Here is a 19113-nt window from a genome sequence, read left to right as displayed (position 1 = left end):
CATATTTTATAATAAGCAACTACAGCAATAAACATCCACACTTGCAGATACAAAAGGTTTGACATACTAAGACAAAAGCTTCCTGCAGAAAAACCCCCCCCAACTAAAATATGTGCCACAGTGGACCAAAGTTCTCCTTTCTTAGTGAAGAACTGGCTGTGAATAAAAAGAACAATTTAAATAACTACCAGTGGCTTCAGCTCAGCACTCATATAGCAAAGTTCACAGGTCACATCTGCATCAGCAAGTAATGCAGCCAAAGAGAAGTGCATTTGTAAAACAGAACAGTTGGTCCTGAGGGCCTAACATACATACTGTATGCATTTCTAACTACAGTTAGCCGTGACTAAAACACCTGATGCCATGGATTGGTTGCTGTTAGAGAGCGGAACATGTTGGTGCACTCCTGGAGCATCTCTTCCAGCCTATTTTGATCCAGAAGGAATCAAATTCACTCATACCAAGACTGCTCTGCAATGTGAACCAAAGCATGCTGAAGTGGGGACGCTTGGGAGACAGACTTCAAAAGCACACTCCCCACCTAAACTAACAAACTGATGTTTGTTAAACAATGATAAAGCTACTGTATCAGCTTGTTTTAAGAAAGGAAAAACAAAGTAAAAAGTTGAGGTAAAACAAAAATAAATATTCAAGTTTGACAAGTTGGAAAATCCTAGAACATGTTGCAAGGTGTGACAAACTTTAAGTCCATGAGGAAAAAAAAAAAAAAAAAAAAAAGAGAGAAAAAGTTATGAGACACCTTCAGAGATAAAGACAAGGGCACACCAGTGAAAAAACCAACCAAACAAAAAACCCAAACCAATCAGACGTTGAGATAGAAACAACAGTCAAAAAGTACTACCAGCTTTGGGACAGGTAAGCAAAACATTTACATAAAAAATAAGATCCCGTAAGAACAGCTGCTCAGAGCATTCAAAAATTGCTGTGATGGCATGTGATATAAGCAGCAGCAGATCATACAATTCTCAGCATAAAAACCCTTTTATTTATAATGTTCCCTTGGATTAAAAATGAAAAAATTAAAAAAAAAAAAATAAATCACAGACCTAAGAGATACCAGACTACGTGAAAGAGAGGAAAAAGAATCCTACCTTTTCTATACTGAGTATTACTTGACTTTTAAAATTCAGTTAAAAGAAAAGGAATGGCAAATAATATTTAATGAACACCGCTTATTAGCTATTGGATTTTCTTTTGAAACATTGCAAAGTAGGTCACGTATTTTGCCATTTGCTTTTACATGAAAAGATAATTGCAAAATGACTTGTAGAGAAACCTTTATAGAAAACCATAATAAAGGCCAAGTATTAAATTCAATAATCTAACAACTAGTCTTAAAGTCATAACATACTTAGAACATCAAAGATAACAAGCCTGGAGAAGAAATAAATAAAAATTTCTCTGGATCTGTTCCAGGCTGATTAAATGCAGCATTTCTCCAATCTCACAGAGAAGAAATACTCTGTATGGGTATCTCACTTATTCTCCCTCTAGTTTATTTTGTAATACGCCAAAAAACCCTTCCCAGTATTAAACACTTCTTTTCTGTCATAGCTAAGTAAGGAGCAGTTTAAAATTTTGTCTTCTTTTGCTATTATTTCCATATAATTTAGGCCATCAACAAAACAACTAAACTAGCCAAAACCTTAACCTATGCTACCAGGACCTTTATTTGCATCCACAACCTCTGAGCCACTATTATAGTCTACTCAAACATGGTCTACCAAAGATAACAAAGATTCAAGATGAACGCTATTAGCAGTATTAAAAACATTCCTTCTGGCATTCTGCAATCATTATTTTATCTGACTGAACTACTAGCCACACGATAGAAAAAAATACAACTCTCCAAGAGTGTACCTGCAATGGTGGCTGGAAGTCACTCTTGAATTTCTTTTAGTCTACAACTGCCAAAGTTGATGATAACCTTAATAAAAACTAAAGCAGTCTAGCCCTTAAGGTGACTAAAGCCTCTTCCAGTGGCAAGAGCTTTTAAGCTTTACCCAATTATGTCAATATTTCAGGAAAAAAAATGCTTAAATAATACCTATAACAACCTTTGAAAAATAAAACGTACCAAATTACTGAGATTACATCGATGAGCAGCATATTGTATGTATACAACACTGATTTGTTAAAATAAGTGACTAATAATCTTCAACCAAAGTCAAGGAAATTGTTAATCAAATTTCTGACATCTATAGCTTTTGCTGCACACGTACAGAAACTACTCTCCTCTCCAAACTTTGGCATTTAGGTTTAAATCACTTTGCCAGTGGTTAACAGCTACAAAACCCAGTTTGAAATAGCACGGGATTTCTGCTTCTATTCCAACCTTGTATGACTGAACTCGACAGATTGTTTCAACTGGCTTTCCAGTTCGGCAACAGAGGAGGCCTAAGACTTGCATCTTCCACAGGGCAAGGAGACAACCGAGCAAACAAGACCCAGTGTAACATGAAGGGCGCACTTTATTCTGCCAGCATGTGGAAGGACCAACACTCAGGACTGGCAGGCCAAAGGACTGAGTTGATGATAGTCAACTAAGATGTGAATGTCATTTTAACTCACAAGTCTCAAATAGTCACAGTGCAGTTCTGGATCATGGAAGATTCTGCTTCTAAACTCAAACCACCTGACGATCCAAGCAGATGGCTCAATTTTTCTGGACTGGTGCACACCAAACATCAGTAAGCCATAAGGAGCTATCAGGCTATTTTATGCCCCTAGTGATGAACAAGATTTTACTGTAACCGCTTTCATTAGCTCTTGATGAGTTTACTGCAGTAAATTCATTTAAAAGTGTCAACAATTTCAAAAAACCAGCACCGGCAGTTGTTTAAATTTGCCAAAACTGTGAAAAAAACCTGCTGCGGTTTACAATCCTCTCGGGAGACTGGTGAGCACAGGCTGCAGCCTCCCTGAAAGCAGAGGGGGGCAGCGGGAGGAGGCCCAGCAGCAGAGCTGGCTGACGGGGTTCCTGCCTCTTCCAAGCAAACCCCCAATTTACCGCGGGGACACCTGCCCGTCACCATAACCGCTGTGGTAGCACACCTCGGCATGGCAGCACCGACAAAACTCGGAAAGCAACACTTCTGCGAAGGCTGCTACATTATGCAGTTATAGCCTAAAGCTACTTTCCTAAACACAAAGCAAGCTGAAGTTAAAATACATCAATCCCACTCTAGAAAGTCAACTAAAAGCAAAACGCGTTAGAATAAGCAAGTAAGCCTGTGAGTAATATCTGGCCTGATAAATGATGGGTTTCTCACAGGTGCAAACATCAGCATCATTTTGTATTTGCACGACTATTTCTGGTATCTGCCATCTGTGCTGCACTATTTAATAATAAAACAGCTGACCCACAGCCTCAAAAGGAGAAAGTGTTATAAAAAATAATATTAAATCAAGCCAACGAGATTAAAAAAAATAGACTTTTCTATACTCTGCCAGTTTTATGTTTAGTATTATTATCAGTCCTTCTCTAAATTACAAAGCACTTTTTAATACAATACTCACAAAATTCACATGTTAAGAGAAAATATTTCCCAATCTCAAAAATCAGAGGTCAGTGAAGAAATTTTGAAAGCCTTATATTTGCAGAGTATTATTTGCAAGTGAAAATTGTTACTAATATAAATTATTTGTAATAATAATACTGAAAAATATATGAAGTTTTAGTCAATCTTTCAGATTTCATCGTTTAAGGTTGCGGTCTCCTCCCTCCAGCGGCACCTCAGAAGCACACAGAGGTAGGATCACACAGCAAGCATCACCTTTTGCATTACATTTATCTCAAATCTTTTTGTTGTTGGCAGCAGTATCTCAAGATCTTAAAGGCCTTTGATGTTGCCTTTGAATGACAATGACATTATTAACATGAGGTTAACACGGCTATTAAAGTAAAACTCTAAAAACAAATTCTCCTTGCTTAGACACATTAGGTTTGATGGTACAGTGTATCAATGAGCCAAAATATTACTGAAAACACATTGAAAGCTGCTACCAAAAGTGGCATAAGCAATTAAAAACTAGGACAACAAAGCAAATACTTGATTTTAATTAAATAACCAGTTGCATACAAAAAGCTAAAATAAAAGGCACCCACTCACTGAGCATGTAAACCACCAATATTACAATACAGTATGTTCAGTGAACTGAATTATTGTGTAAGAAACCATAACATCCCCCTTCTAGAAGAGGCAGAGGATTTTATGCATGGAATTAATCTGGTCCGAGGAACCACTTCAAATGCTAAAGCTGATGTACAAAAACTATTACATATTGTTGATTTCAGTGGAGACGCAGTAAAATGTAGCTTTTAGATAAAGTACAGAAAGAACACCTAGTACAGTCATTTAGGTGTTCTGTAAAAAAAACCCAAAACCAAAACTCAACCGTAGTGAGTATATACTCCAGTCATCAATAGTGAAATTAATTTCCTTGTGACAATTTTGATTTGTAAAGTGATCAGAAATAACTTTGAGTAATTCAGATAGTGCAAACTGTGTGATAGATTACAAAAACCCATTTTCTTCTCTAAGTAAAATTAATTTATCACATAGTTTTATTTGATAAACCCATCCAAGTACTAACTTGTAAGGGACACAGTAAAAAAGGTGCATTTTCTGTTCTAAACTTTTGGGGTTTTCTTCATCCTGTAAAACTTTATTATGAAAACACAAGCTGTAAGTAGAATGACAATAGGCTCTGAAAGGGTATACTGCATTAAAGCACAAAAACTCTGTCAATTTCTTTCTAATCTCATTCCCTGCAAGTCCTTCCAACTGTTTTCAATTAATGGCATAGCAATTTTCATTCATTTAAAGTTTGGGGGTTTTTATTTTTAAACATATTATGTGCTTACTAAAAGATGCAAAGTATGTTTAATCACTCTCTGGGAAGGTAAAAAGCAACTTTGTTGCTTTGCAACTCTCACTTCAAAGAAAAAAGCTTAAGCTGTGTGTTCCACAAAGCAAGCAGAGCAAACCAACTCACTAATCAGTCAAATCTACAAGTATGTTTACGTGCAAAGTAATGCATACGAAAATATTCATTCTCCATTTATAATTAAAGACATTAACCTATTTTCTCCCAAAAATAAGCTTAATTTTTGTCATCCACAAATGGATCAAAACTCTGCAGACTATGAAAAGTTCTGTGAACGTTAAGTATCTCTATTCAACAAGCCAGCAGGAGCACGCGTGCTGTGACAGCTTCTGATACAGGAGTATTCCATGCGAATTCTTAAATACTTACAACAACTCCATGTGCAGTATCTGAAGTCAAATTATGACTAAGCTAACAAACTCTCGTGCAATGACTAAGGCAAATGGCAAGCAAGATGCCTTGGGAAACAAGATACCATAGGTTTCCTTAGAATCCTACAAAATAGCATTACAAAGTCAACAAACCAGCTGGAACAAGGTGGTGTTCAGCAACGCTACAGCCAAAGCTGTCTCCAGAAGACCAATTAAACCCTTCCCACATTTAGTTTCCCAAACTTAGCAAGATTCTGGATCTCTATCCCCATGGTAAGCCAAGTCTTGTTTCAGGGTCTTCTCTCTTGTAAAAATATCACCTCTTTGTAAGGCCATATACTTCAAAACACATTAAGAGTTAGGCAAAGGTTCTACAAATTACTTTAACGGAAATTTGCAGGAAAAGGCTTTGATAACAGCTTCTGACCACTCCTCCGTTGTATCCCCACCATCGTGCCCATTACAAAACCAACCTACTGATGTCTGCCTTGAAACAACTGTCTGATGACAGAGGAACACCTGATTTTGATCCATCACAAACATGCTTCTACCACATCAGGATGGAAGAAACCTCTGGAAAAGAGAGTCCCAGAATCAATGACCCATTTCACTGTGCTCACTATCCAAATCTGAGGACCTCCTACTTCAGGAAAGGTAGTGCCAGGGAGCTAGATTAATAGTTGCAATGAGCCAAATCTAATCTGCAGACTAGATCTTACTTGCCCCAATTATTAAAATATATTTGACTTCAGAAGAAGCCACGTTTTGAAAGAACTGACCTGCAAAAGAACATCAGGTCTCAACTGAAAAAGTCCAGAATTAGTTAAAACATTAAGATTTTTCAGAGAAGAGAGTAAGCTCAGCAAACTAACCCATTAGAAGTGCAAATCAGAGAATTATTACAAAGTGACTGTGAGCACTTTATCTTCTGTTGAGCAACTGGGAGAGAAAACAAATGGCAAAGCACTAGGCCAAGAAATGGAAAAAGCATTTGTTGAAAGAATTCTCTTAACTTTTCTTATAATTTGGGCAAATCTACATTAAAAGGCATGTTTGTCTACTGTCAGATATATGACTGCAGTTCAGAACAACAGAAGTTGCCCTGATCTTATATTCTCACATAGGCATCTTCAGGGGATTGAGCTAGACTGGTCAAACTTTGTAGAGCATTTCTTACATTCTTATGCAGGAGAAATCAAAGAAGTTCAGACTGAACAGGTCCCACCTTTTCACAAAGCTCATTGCCCTATTTTTTGCTCATTTGAAGATCATAGATTCAAAAGTATATGAAGGCTTTGAGTTACCAATTTCTACCATTGTCACTCTATCCAAATAAAAAAATACACATACCCTTGTCCTCACAGGCATTTTGCTGAGTGCACAGATAGCTCAACTAAGCTGGTGAAACTGGCCACTCTCTAATTATTTTGTGGGCACATTGTGCATCTTGTTGTCAATTTAAGTTTAGTATCACATTTGTTTTAAGCCAAATCTTAAAGTATTTTCTTAAACTGTTCTATTTTCTGCAAGTTCTATAAAATATCTAATTTCTTTGCCAAAGGATTATTGACCTGGTTATCACACACTGACCCTAAGCGCAGCAGAATTCATAGGCAGAGCATTTATGGATATACTGCGTTCCAGTTCCTTAGCACAGCAAGGTTTGCGATGACTTAAGGCAAAGCCACTCATTTAGTAAAAAGGAAGCATTAGATGGCTTGAGTAAGATCTAATCTCATCTAAGGAAACAAAATTTTGTGCCTAAAACAATAGACCCAAACGGCATCTGTATGATTTTGGAAGCACTTGTGTACATGAGTAAATGCAACTTTTCTATTTCAATTACCATATCAATCCTTACTGTCTAGGACTGTATTCCTTCATGAAAACGCAGGTAAAGTTACAAGAAAGCTTTTTGGTTTTAGCTACGCTGAGGCTCTGAAATAAAAATAACATGTCCTAAACTATTTACTGCTTGCTACTTCCTCCCACTCATAAAAAGTCTTCAAAATTTAAGACAGGACTTGAGCAGCCTTAAGTCACTTTACCTTCGTGCAAAGGAAATTCTTTTAAAATTCAGATTAGCCAAAGCAACAAGTCACAAGAATACCACATCAGTAAATGCTATGAAAGTTGGTTTATTAAAAGGCATAAAATATTTTTTCATATCTTTTTCAGATAGGTTCTAAATTATTTTTTCACTTAATGAGTGAAGAACTATTTCTTAATATAATTTGAAAGAAATTAAAACCTCCACCTTAGGTGTTAAAACAAGGTAGAAGGCTGAAAAGCTCCCAACCCAGTCAAACTGCACAAGGCATCGCTGTACCCCACCTGAAGACAATGCCTCTTCACAAGGACAGAAACCCTAGTGTAAAAGTAAAGTGAAAAATAGGTTCTGAATTTTATACAATAATATGCTTGCAGTAATAGTCCTTACTCTAAATTTTAAGAAGTTTTGACCATTCTGTATGCTCCTCTGCTTGGAGTACACATACACATTAACAACTCCCTGGAAAGTAGCAACTTTTAAGGTTAGAATCAGTAAGACTTCAATGGGATGAAACACAGAAAAACACCTATTCATGTCCAGTAGGAGGGTAAATACTAAACAAGCTTTAGCCCTTCCTGAAGAGCAGTATTAAAGGAGGCCATTCACACAGGGCTTCCCTCAGAACCACTCTATTTCAGGTTGAAGAACTCTAGGGGATAAATGAAGCATAAATGAAGGACCCAGGATTCGTGTGTATATTAGATAGATCAGAGAAAAAAACCCTCATTTAACTCATTTTCTATAGGTTTGTAGCTAAAACGTGCAATAAATTAATTTTACCTCCTCTCAGTAAAGACATGTAAGAAACGGAAAATGAATAAAAAGAGCAATAATTTAAATTGCAGCAAAACTGCACCTTGTTTAGACAATTCTATTATTAAAAAAAAGGCATAAAGCTTGCCATTTTTCAGGATGCTTACAAAGAGATTGAGTATGCTACATTTTAGTCTTTTTATTACCAGCTGGATTTCCTGAATATAAAAGTGATTTACTCCTTTTCCCAAAGTTTCCTCTACCTTTATTTTTCCCCCACATTTACCTACTCCATTTCAATATAAATGTGTATATATCACAGAAAGATTCAAAGTGTTTCAAGATCTAGAATGCTGGAATATTTTCCCCACAGGTGTTCATAAAACTGGATCCAGGTTTTGAACATTAATCTTTATTAGCTTAGAGAAAATTGAGCAAATTTATTTTTGTCTGTCAATACTAAGTGTTATCCAAATAACACCACAGTTAATATATTTATTGTGTTCTCATATACAGAACAACATATTTAGGAGAATTCCAGTTGAAAGATTATTTGAAAACATGGTTATTTTCAATTGGAAAAGACTTTCAAAACCATAAAATTGGTTGAAAACTAAAAGAATACAACCACCTTTGCAACCTTTCTCATCTACTGCAAGCCAAATGCAATATCAAAATGAACATGTAATACAGAATATACATTTAGCTATACATGAATGATCAAAGGTCTACAGACAATGTCAATATTCCCACCATATAATTATGTTGATCAACTTTTAAAAAAAAAAAAAAAGACAATAGCATATAACAGTTTAAGATTTTACAAACAAACTCAAAGTTGTAATGGTCAATAGTGAAGTTACAAGGGAAAAAAAAAATCCTGTAACAAGAACTTGGAAATAAAACTTTAAAAAGCTTTTACAAAAATCACTCTTCCATTTCCTGTAGGAACAGCATCACTCTTCTGCCAACTACAGCAGCTTCTATGCCCCATTTTGGCCACTTCTCCCACAAGCTTTCACAATTTTTCATTTGTCATTCCTGGTGGCTGGAACACCCACCTTCATTCTCTTGAAGTCCCATTCTAAGATCCACTTCTGCAACATTGCCTACAGAAAGAGTAGGCAACTAAAACACTCATTCACTGTGTAGACTATACAGTATAGCGTTCATGTAACTTTACCTTTCTTACTACACCATAATGATTTCTCTCCCTTAGTGTATCAAATCTAAAAGTGGAGATTTAATATCTAAGAATCACTTTGGAGAAATAGTGTCTACTGGTTTTTCACCTCTCAGTGTTCACAGAAAGAAAAAGTATGGTAAACATTGTAAACACTCCATTGTGCCTGTGCGTATCTGTGGCACATGCATATATGTAACGGACATAAAGAGAAAACACTGGCCTATTTAATCTTCTTTACACTTCACATTTTAATCCTTTGCCAGCTCACCTGAAATTTCTCAAAATAACTTATGAAACTGAATTGGAAAGCTGCATTTAAGCATTTTGTTTTGTTTTAAAAAGCTTTCTACTCTAAAACTATTTCCTTCTATCTTTGAAAATCTGGATCAAAATTCAACTAACAGTCTATAGGAAATGTTTATGTTTACACAGGTCAAGGTCTATCAAGACTGTGTTCACATTTGTATTAAACAACTATATTTCTGGACAATCATGGAGGCAGACACCTTTCTGAAAGTCTGAAGGAACTTATTTATATTTTTATTTTTTAAAAAAGCTATCATATATGTTGCTTACACATATTAAATGCAAGCCTATCATGAGATGGTATTATCGGCCTTCAGGTGACATGAACCTGAAGTCATGCTTTCAGTCTGCCAGTTATTTCTACATGGCACTCCATATAGAAGCAAAATACTGGCTAATTTATTTATTTCAATAATAAGCAGAGCTTCAGTAATGTCAATGCAGTTCTAACATACAATAATGCATTATTAATGGAAAAAATGTTTAAGAATAGTTGGGTTTGTAATTTTGTGTCATTACGAATGGGAAGTAGACTACTTGAGCAGACAAACAAGCTGCACAAGGCACTTTCAGAAGCGAAAAACGGTTGAAGATGTAAAATGCAAAACCACAACAAAACCACGGTAGACAACATGCAAACACAACATATAATCAATAATCCAATTTAAGTTACAAATTCAGTTCTTAAAGATGAAAAATAAAACCCTGACAAGCATATAGCTGAAGTTTACATGTATGAACTCACTAAAATTAAAGCACTTGCCGCTGAAAGCACTGTCCTTCACAACTTAAAAGCTAAATGAAGCCCTTTCTCACATATATTTGATGTACTTTAAATGATCTCGCTATTAAAAGGGGAAAAAATAAGCTTATTCAACTTACATCTTTTTCTGACCGATGTGGGAACATCGATGATTGGCTGTAGTACATGTTTTCATCATGGTAGTCACCATCAACCCCCTCTACAAACTTCTTCCTTGAAGCACCAAACATGCTGTTTGTCACCTAAATAAGAAAAATAATCATATACCATATAAGATTTGGTTTGCTACATACTTATAATAGTATATATTTTAAATATCTGTAAGGATTGTTTAAAAAAAACCCAACTGTTTCTCAACATTTGAAAATTCCTCTTCAAAAATATTTTTTGTATACTGCCAACATAATGGTTCTTCCAAGTGCAATTTCCATATGAAACTCATATTAGAAAGGATTGGGGCAGGGAGAGGCAACACGCCTCATTTTTTGGAGGAGTGTTCGTTTCTTGGTTGTTGTTTTTGAGTCTTATGACCTTTCACTCAGGTTTACTTAAAATTACAGGATGTCAGAGAACAAAACAGCAAATTTCTCATATTTTCATCTCGTCAGGTAAACAATTTCTATCTAAAAGAAGAAAATTAAGGAATGTTCTTTAGAGTTCAGCCACCTTGTGAGAAACAACATTAATAATAAAAGGAAAAAAAAAAAATCTGTAAAATCACTCCCATGTCTCATCACCACAACTTTGGAAAAGCAGCTTTCTACTCGACCCAGTGCACTCAGAGCCAATACTAAGTAAGAGAAGGTCGAGCTTAACCACACTTAACAACCTCATCACAGACTGGCAAAGTTACTGCAGACAGCTCATAAAAAACAACTAAATTTTATTTTGCCCTTACTCCCACAGGTACACACACACAGAGACAGAGCTGCTAAGTCAGGAACTGGAAACTGAAGAAACAGCAGCCACACAGCTGGTCACAGAACCTTAATTCATTAGAAAATTTAATCCCACAGCAAGGTCATACAAATTTGCTAAAGCATCTACTGCATGCAGTGCATATTTATACACCTGAGTCTCTTATTTATGTAAAAATACACACACCTCTGTTATGTTCCTAATCTATCTGGCTAGGAAACACTAACACAGCACAGTGGGGCCTAACCAAGTCCCGTTTTAACCGAACAGGTTAATGATCAAACCAGCAAAATGGCACATTCTGGTCAGCACTGAGCAACTCGCCCAGTTTCTTGTACCATACGGGGAGACTGGAGAGGCCGCAACCAACAGCATTGTAATCAACCCTGAGCTACTGCCCTGTATAACATACCTCCAAACGGATCTTTAACATCTTGAAAGGTAAGGAAGCTAAGTTATAGTTAGCTTATGAAATGCTCTGAGCCCTAAGATTCACTATCTTCACTACTGACAGCATTAGCTAAACTTAAAAAAACAATATTAAAAAAATAGGACAATTAAATTTTTTTTTTAAAGAGTCATTTCACACTACCTTAGGCTTATGCTTGAAATTGAAATTTCAAAACATTTATTCTGGTTGGCTGCAAGGAGAGCTACTTTCAGCTTGAAATCCTCTTATCCCTACTGTCACAAAATTACTCTGATATTCCTCACAGTATGGCTTATTCAAATTTCACCTTTACTGATGAAGGTTTCTAGGCAGTGTTTAATAACATGGATACTCCTATGCTACTAACAACTTAACCCCATGAATTCAAAGTCATAGGAGTTTTGAGTAAAAGTAAAGTCATCGCTTGGGATGCATTTAATACATCTATAATCACAGAATTGCCCTAAAACATTCAACTAACCAAAAGCCTTTTCCACTACTCCTACAAGAGGGTTTCAGATATTTAGACCACTGATGTCTCTGAACAAATTTATAATGTTACACACATGTGAAGGCACGTAAAGGTACTGCACACCTTCTTCAGAGAAACCTGTATTCTATATTTACAAAAATGTGCAAATGTAAGGTCCCAAACTGCTCCAATGCATTCAGCTGACTTTCACACTTGTAGTGAAGCTTTCATTACACTATAAGCATATCCCACTGTGCTAATCCCCTTACAATGCAATTATCACCTACCAGATGGGATGGAGCATTTAACAGGCTAAGGGGATTATCTTGTCCTTTGCTCTGCCCAAGTAAAGTGCGGAGAGACAAGCAGTTGCCTTTAACTGCTGTAAAAAGGATAGTGAAATGCTTTGGTGAAGCTATCCTGAGCAATGAGGAGAACCTGAGCATCTTAACAAACTACTGCTCTTGAGAAGGTGAAAGGTGGCTTCTCAAAAGTTGTGAAGAATTTTTTGGTGCTCCTTTAACAATACCTGGCATAAGAGAAGAGGCGTTTTTTGCCACATAACCTTCTCTTGTGGTACACCATCAGAATAACAAAATTTAACTGTGATAGAAAGCAAGTCACCAAAGCATATACCATACTGTACTAATGTAATACCTAACCCTGAGCTACAGGACAGGAACTATATAAGGCGGAAAAAAACAATTCTGTCTTTGACCCTGTAGCTTTTGATCTTATTTCCACAAAGGTTTACACATGGCTGGCTACACATGCACTGTAAAGATTTCTGAGTCAGTGGAGTAAGGTCAGAGCTTTCAGTCTTAAAATATATGCTTAAAGCTGCTGGAAGAAAGCTAGTATGTCCAAATATGAAGTCTATATGCTGAAAAGCTGAAAGATAGTTTAAACCCTCTCCACGAAATTTAAATTGTCTAAAAGATTATTTTTTTATATTGATAATCATGTGAGACAGTGGCCCAAAAACTAATCAAGACTATGCCCTGAAGACTGATGGAAGTGCAATGATATTAATATGGGAGTCTGACAAGAGTATGGATATTAAAAAAAGAAATGAAAAAACCTGTTAATAATTAGATAGATTAAATATTGATACTTCTATTGGCCATATTTCCACACAGTATCTGACAGGACTGTGCTGCAGAACTGTAGAGAGCAGAGCAGTGCATTGCAGGCTGCAGCTGCAGGGGAAGAGGGGAAGGCCAAAGGAGCCCTGCCTGCAACCCAGCTGCACCGCTGCACCTGACTGCTCCAAAGACCTTCAAAAACTTTTTGCAAAGAGTGACACTTCTTCACAGTAGCATATCTGTGAGTGATTCCGTGCCATTCGATGCTGCCAAGCGAAGCAGTCGCGTGCAGGGCTCAAGCTGTCCACGCTCCCGCAAAGGGAAGCGGTCGGTACAGGCACTGGAAGGGCATTCTGGCAGCTGCCTGCACCCCTAACAAGATTTCTCTTCACTAGAAAGAACTGCCACTTGTTCTAAGGGTGAACCACAGCACAGATCACAACAGAGAAATGTGGCATTGCAGTTCACGCTGCTATCCAGCCCTGTTACAAAACTAAACAGCACAATAGAACAAGGCAGCCGCTAAAGACCAGTAACTGAAAGGGCAGGAACTGGGATTAGAGACTGAAGCTGCAGCTGCCGTAGCCAGGCTGCTTGCTTCTTGCTTGTTCTTAGGCTAACACCAGCAGCCAATTTATCTACTTTATAGTATTACAGCAGGTTTATGCAATGACATTGTCATTGGTTGCCAAGTTAGCAGTAGGCATCTTCCTATCCACATTAACTTATTCCAGTATTCACTAACATATTCATTAGTCAGTCATGTTACAAGCATAGGCACATATATTGAAAACACACCGTTGCAGTACTATTTGTAAGGTGTGAGAATAACTGGGGCTGTGCCAAACACAGGCAGATTTGCAGATGGAACTTTGTTGCTTGTTTCTTAGGACAAGAAGCCACTAGGAAACCTCATACACAAAGACTGCAGCTCCTTTTTCATAGACTGACAGATCAGCGTCCCATCAGCTACAAAAGCATATACAGCAAAGCTCATGCAGCACTTAAATACATTTTAAACCCTTTGGAAAGTAACAGTGACCTGGGGTTTTGTACCTTCACAGGATCTAGACTGATGAGGTGAAAGATAGAAATCAGCTCTTGTATTTAAGTCCCTCATTCATACATATATACCTATACACATACACACTTATGCCAACACAATCTCACAGAAGTGGTACTCCAGTTGCATGGCAATTTTATCAAGTAAAGGATTCGTAACTACTCAGCCTATTTTCATACCGATCCCTCTCCTAATCCTGTAACTACTTTTCCTGTTCTACTGTGGGAACTCGGTCCTCTGTTGCACAAGATACATTGGCAGTGTAACCATTCATTAAAAATGGTGCACTTCTGTCAATTCATCCTTCAGCATAATATTGCAAAAGTACCTACAATTCCCACTGGTAGACTCATTAACAAATATTATTAGAAAATATTTGTGGTAACAGAAGAAAGAAAGGGAAGGAGCTACATGGTAGGATGGAGTTCAGAGAACTAACCAGCCAGGCTGCCACAAACCATGCCCAAGTCTGATCAGGTGACCACAAGCACTTCTTCCAAAGCACAAGCACATCATGTCTAAAAATCAGATTTGCCCACAACTTCAGGTTAATGATAACCAAGCAAAATGCAGTCACAAACCTGACAAGATCTTTAAATTCTTGTGTGGAACATTCCCTAACAACCACCACTACAGGGCAACTAAAAGCACCATACAAATGTTAAGAACTTGAAGCACGTAATAAGCGGTTTGCTGCACTCATTGACCTTTATCCTTCAGCTGAATACATGACAGCCAACAATACTTATTTAAAAAAAAAAAAACCACTCCCAAAATAACTCCAAAAAACAGATTTCAAGAAAACCCCTTTTCATGGCAAGAAACACTGCAGTATAGCGTACTTCAGCACACAAAAACTTTGTTAGCAATAACTGAAAATATATTATTGACACAGAATTTGTAAGGAAAAACTATTAAAAATGTTGTCATCTTAAGCTGCTAAAAGATCTTCTCTATAATCACTTATAAAGCGATGCTATGATTGTATATTAAATTAGTTTAACAGCCTGAAGCAAATTATAGTATTAAAATATTAAAACTAATTATGTTTCTGTTTTGCAATATTACTATAGGTAGTGCCCAAGGAGAGCTCACTCATGACATTAACATAGCCAACTCTAAACTAAGAGGATACTATAAAACGTCCCTGGAAAATGAGTATTTTTAATTTTGCATAGAGCAGAAAAATTGATTGTTGCATTACAACTGATTAAACTCATCCTCTTTATGAGTGCTGAAAACAATATACAGTAATACAAGTTAAAAAAAAGAAACCACTTCAGGAATTTTAGTAGTATCTTCCCTTTCCTGCTCCTCCAATGATGATGGAATTTGTCAACATGCACACTATCATTACGTGAGAGCAATCATGAGTTGTAATCTCAGTCTGATGTTACAGAGCTTCCACCCATCTATATACTAAAGCTACTGATGTTGCTGTTTAGGGCTTACTAAGTAAAGTTAATAATTTACTCTATTTTTTTCTTCTGTTATAAATCAATGTTTTCATATAAGGCAGCATACTTGCATATCCAAAATATGTACAAAGGTGACCCTTAATGAGCCTTTCCATGAGAAGTGTCTCAAAATAAAAATGTCTATCAAAAGTCACATGCCAGTAATCACCAAATCAGCCTGCAATTTAAGTCAAAATATAGAATTTGGAATTCCATGAGTTGTAAAAGATAGCATAAATTCAATTTGTAGTTAAAACTGCTACTGTTTATGATCCTGTTTCTCCATGTGAAAGATAATTGCCATTTGGCTCAAAATGGAAATTATATGCAATAGAATATATACTACCAGCTTGCTAGATGCAAAAGATTTCTCAAATCCCAGCCCTTTAGTGATAAGTTAGAGCTATTAAAAACACCATGAAAAGTACACTGGTACAAATACATACATTTTATTTTCAGGATGAAAGACAAAACAAAACTAGAAGTTGAGATCCTTTGTTCTCTCATTTTATTTCCCTTCACAATCATAGTCACTCCATTTCTCCAAGGTAACCTCTAATAGTATATTACTATATGTTTATACTATGGTAGCCCTTCAAACAACTTTGTAGTACATAGTCATGCAAAATGGAACATTTCACTATATTTCTTTTTTGTTAAAAAGTGGGTTTTTTCCTTTATGAGCTTAGTACTTGCACAGATTGGTACTCACTGTAAGAATACAATAGTAAAATAGGTGTTTTGTCCATCTTTAACAAATGGTTTTATATTCTTTTAACTTATGTAAGTATTCTTAAGTTTAAGTCTCAGAAACATGGAAGACTGAAATGAAGACCACCACAATATGAGACATAAAAATCCGCCGAAAACTTGAAGGTTGGATAGCCTTTAGAATAATCGCATAGTACTTGTGTCATATGGTTCATGTATTATTTTCCACATACACAGAGCACTGTAGAAGACAACAGCTGTAGAGCAACTACCTGGTTTAGACTTACTTAGGTCAAATCTCAAAGTAGTTCAAGATATAACTGGTCTCCTTAAAATGCTGCGCGGTCTTTCCTTTCAAAAAAAAAAAAGGAAATAATGTGACAGATCAGATGCATAGCAACTTCTATGAAGGAACTACAGACAAAAAAATCTGAGCACGAAGAAAATAAATAACATACGGTTATGATTTTAGACTATCCTCCACTCATATTCTCAAGAAGAGTCATCCACAAGGTAAAATTTTTCAAGTGTTCTATAAACTGTAATACTGCTTTCAAAAGCTACACTAAAACTGTGAATCTCTGCTGTATGCAAACTATATCAGGAAAGTGCAGTCCCTAACATCAAACAAGCCACAGAAAAGCCACATAAATTCTCCTGACCAAGATTTGCATCCTAACTGTTTTAAACCTTTAACCAACCTTAACTATTGCAAAATGAACATTTTAAAACACTCCTGAAATAAAACAGCACAGGAGGAATAAGAAAAACTATCCTACAAAAATAAAAAAACCTATCCTATCAAAACAAAAATAAACCAACATTGACATTACTGAAGCTAAACTTGTAAATTGAGATTACAAGAATCTCCATTTGGTTTCATAACATCATGGTTGACACCATGCTCATCCTGAGGCAGATTCCCGCAGGTTCTACTCCTACTAATCACAGCCACAAGATTTGGAAGACATGAGGAACCAACAGTGGTTGGGGATATGACTTTGCACTAAGCTGTGTGGATGTCTTTTATGGGTCTACAAAAGTGATGAGAAGAGCAAACAAACTGGAACTCTATCTAGAGCAGCTGTGGGGAGAAACCAAGGAGATGCCAGATGCATTCCACCTTATTTAGTGATGTGACCTGAGGAGACGCAGGAGCATGTCCTTTGTAGACATGGCAATGAAGTCACAAGTCCTGACTAGCTACACGCATATGCACACCCACACACATACTGTAAAAAATGCAGCTGGATTATCTGTCAAAGACATGGTTTAAGAATTTTGTTGATCAGGAACAACTATTACTTGTCTGATAGTATTATTGAGTAAATAATATTATTTATAGTAAGAAAAAACTCAAAACAAATATACCACCTTCAACAGCCTATCCAAAATATGCTCACATTTACCCACATCCTCCCTTCTTGATGCTTCCAGTCATTTCTGGTATTTACAGTCCATTCAGACTAAGGGTTCTGGATTTAATTTAACATAGCACTTCTGACTTACTATTGTATAATGCTACAAGCTTGGCTGTGCAATGCCCTTCAACTCTAAGGTTCCACCACAAAAGACGATTACATTTCAGAAAAAAAGTGACAATCGTGCCAGTAGCTTTAGGGGGCAATATGTTAGCTCTTACTTTTAAACTCAATGCTATTTTAAGAATGCATACAGTGAACAACAGCAAGAATCCTGAAAATAAATGATGTACTGACATACTCCTGTTACCTACTTAAGACACTGCTCAGCCATATTTATTTTTTTTTTAAAAAAAAAGACACTAGTTCAATTTGTAAACAAAAAGTAACTTTTAAAGTATGTTCTCAGATGATGATCCATAAAGACAATTATCAGCTAAATACACATTACCTGTGTATCACATTTATTTACTGATTGTCTTTTGGGAATACCATCAAAGAAGAAATCAGTTATGCTAAGAAGCTAGACTTAACCAAAATTAAGTTCAGAAACCAAACAAGCTTCTGAAGTACTTATTTTGTCACAGGAAAACAAAATAAAACCTAACAAACAAGCAAAGAACCACATGAAATAACAGACAGGCAAACGTGCATTTCTAGTAACTATTACAGTAAACCTGTCTATGGAAAACTGCTATTTGGTTAATATGGAAATGGATCTGTCTTAGAACGGAGAAATTCAGCTGTCAAGTTTGTAAAAAAATAAGCAAACCACAAATTTCCATTCTGGAAAGATAATGAAATTTGCTTCAAATATTCTGATAATAAACTTCTTAGTATGGTGGCACTTCTCCTGGTTCCTCAAAAGTTTATTCTGTGAGTTTCTCTTGACCAGTATTTTATACCTCAATCGTAAGAAAAATCACCATTGAATGGTATCAGAATAACAACTTCCTACTTTATTTTGTTTGATAACCTTTATCATCCCATTAGGTAATTTAGAAATGCAGTGGTTGAAAACTACTTACAGTTTTAACTAAAAATCGATTTTGCAATTGAACAACATTGCAGTTTGCCATATGGACTGCATTAGTGCTTTTGAGTATTTTGCTGTAGACAACACAAAAGTTTTGCTGTATTTCAGAAATTACCCTTTCACAGCAAATTAGAATAAGATATCCTCTATTTCAGCAAGTTAATCTATTTGAATTGT

The 19113-nt window shown here is 36.2% G+C and overlaps 1 protein-coding gene across 10 annotated transcripts in view; it reads right to left on the bottom strand.

Annotated features, from left to right (window-relative positions):
- The window catches only part of CNOT2 (CCR4-NOT transcription complex subunit 2), a 90633-nt gene that overhangs the window by 26787 nt on the left and 44733 nt on the right, over positions 1-19113 (bottom strand). For 4 of the 10 annotated variants that reach the window (XM_075746675.1, XM_075746593.1, XM_075746602.1 and 1 more), the window contains 2 exons: positions 10463-10585; positions 9150-9197 (listed from right to left, as the gene is read on the bottom strand). In XM_075746675.1, coding sequence (XP_075602790.1) covers positions 9150-9197; positions 10463-10573 — 159 coding nt within the window. In that variant the 5' untranslated portion in view covers positions 10574-10585. Of the gene's footprint in view, positions 1-9149; positions 9198-10462; positions 10586-16766; positions 16826-19113 lie in introns of those variants that run through there. The other 6 variants (XM_075746636.1, XM_075746664.1, XM_075746627.1 and 3 more) reach the window with 3 other exon arrangements.

The sequence above is a fragment of the Balearica regulorum genome, chromosome 1 (assembly GCF_011004875.1).
Source record: "Balearica regulorum gibbericeps isolate bBalReg1 chromosome 1, bBalReg1.pri, whole genome shotgun sequence".
In the NCBI taxonomy this organism is placed as follows: Eukaryota; Metazoa; Chordata; class Aves; order Gruiformes; family Gruidae; genus Balearica; species Balearica regulorum.
Note: the sequence above shows the minus strand (reverse complement) of the source record. Positions and strands in the feature narration are given on the sequence as shown.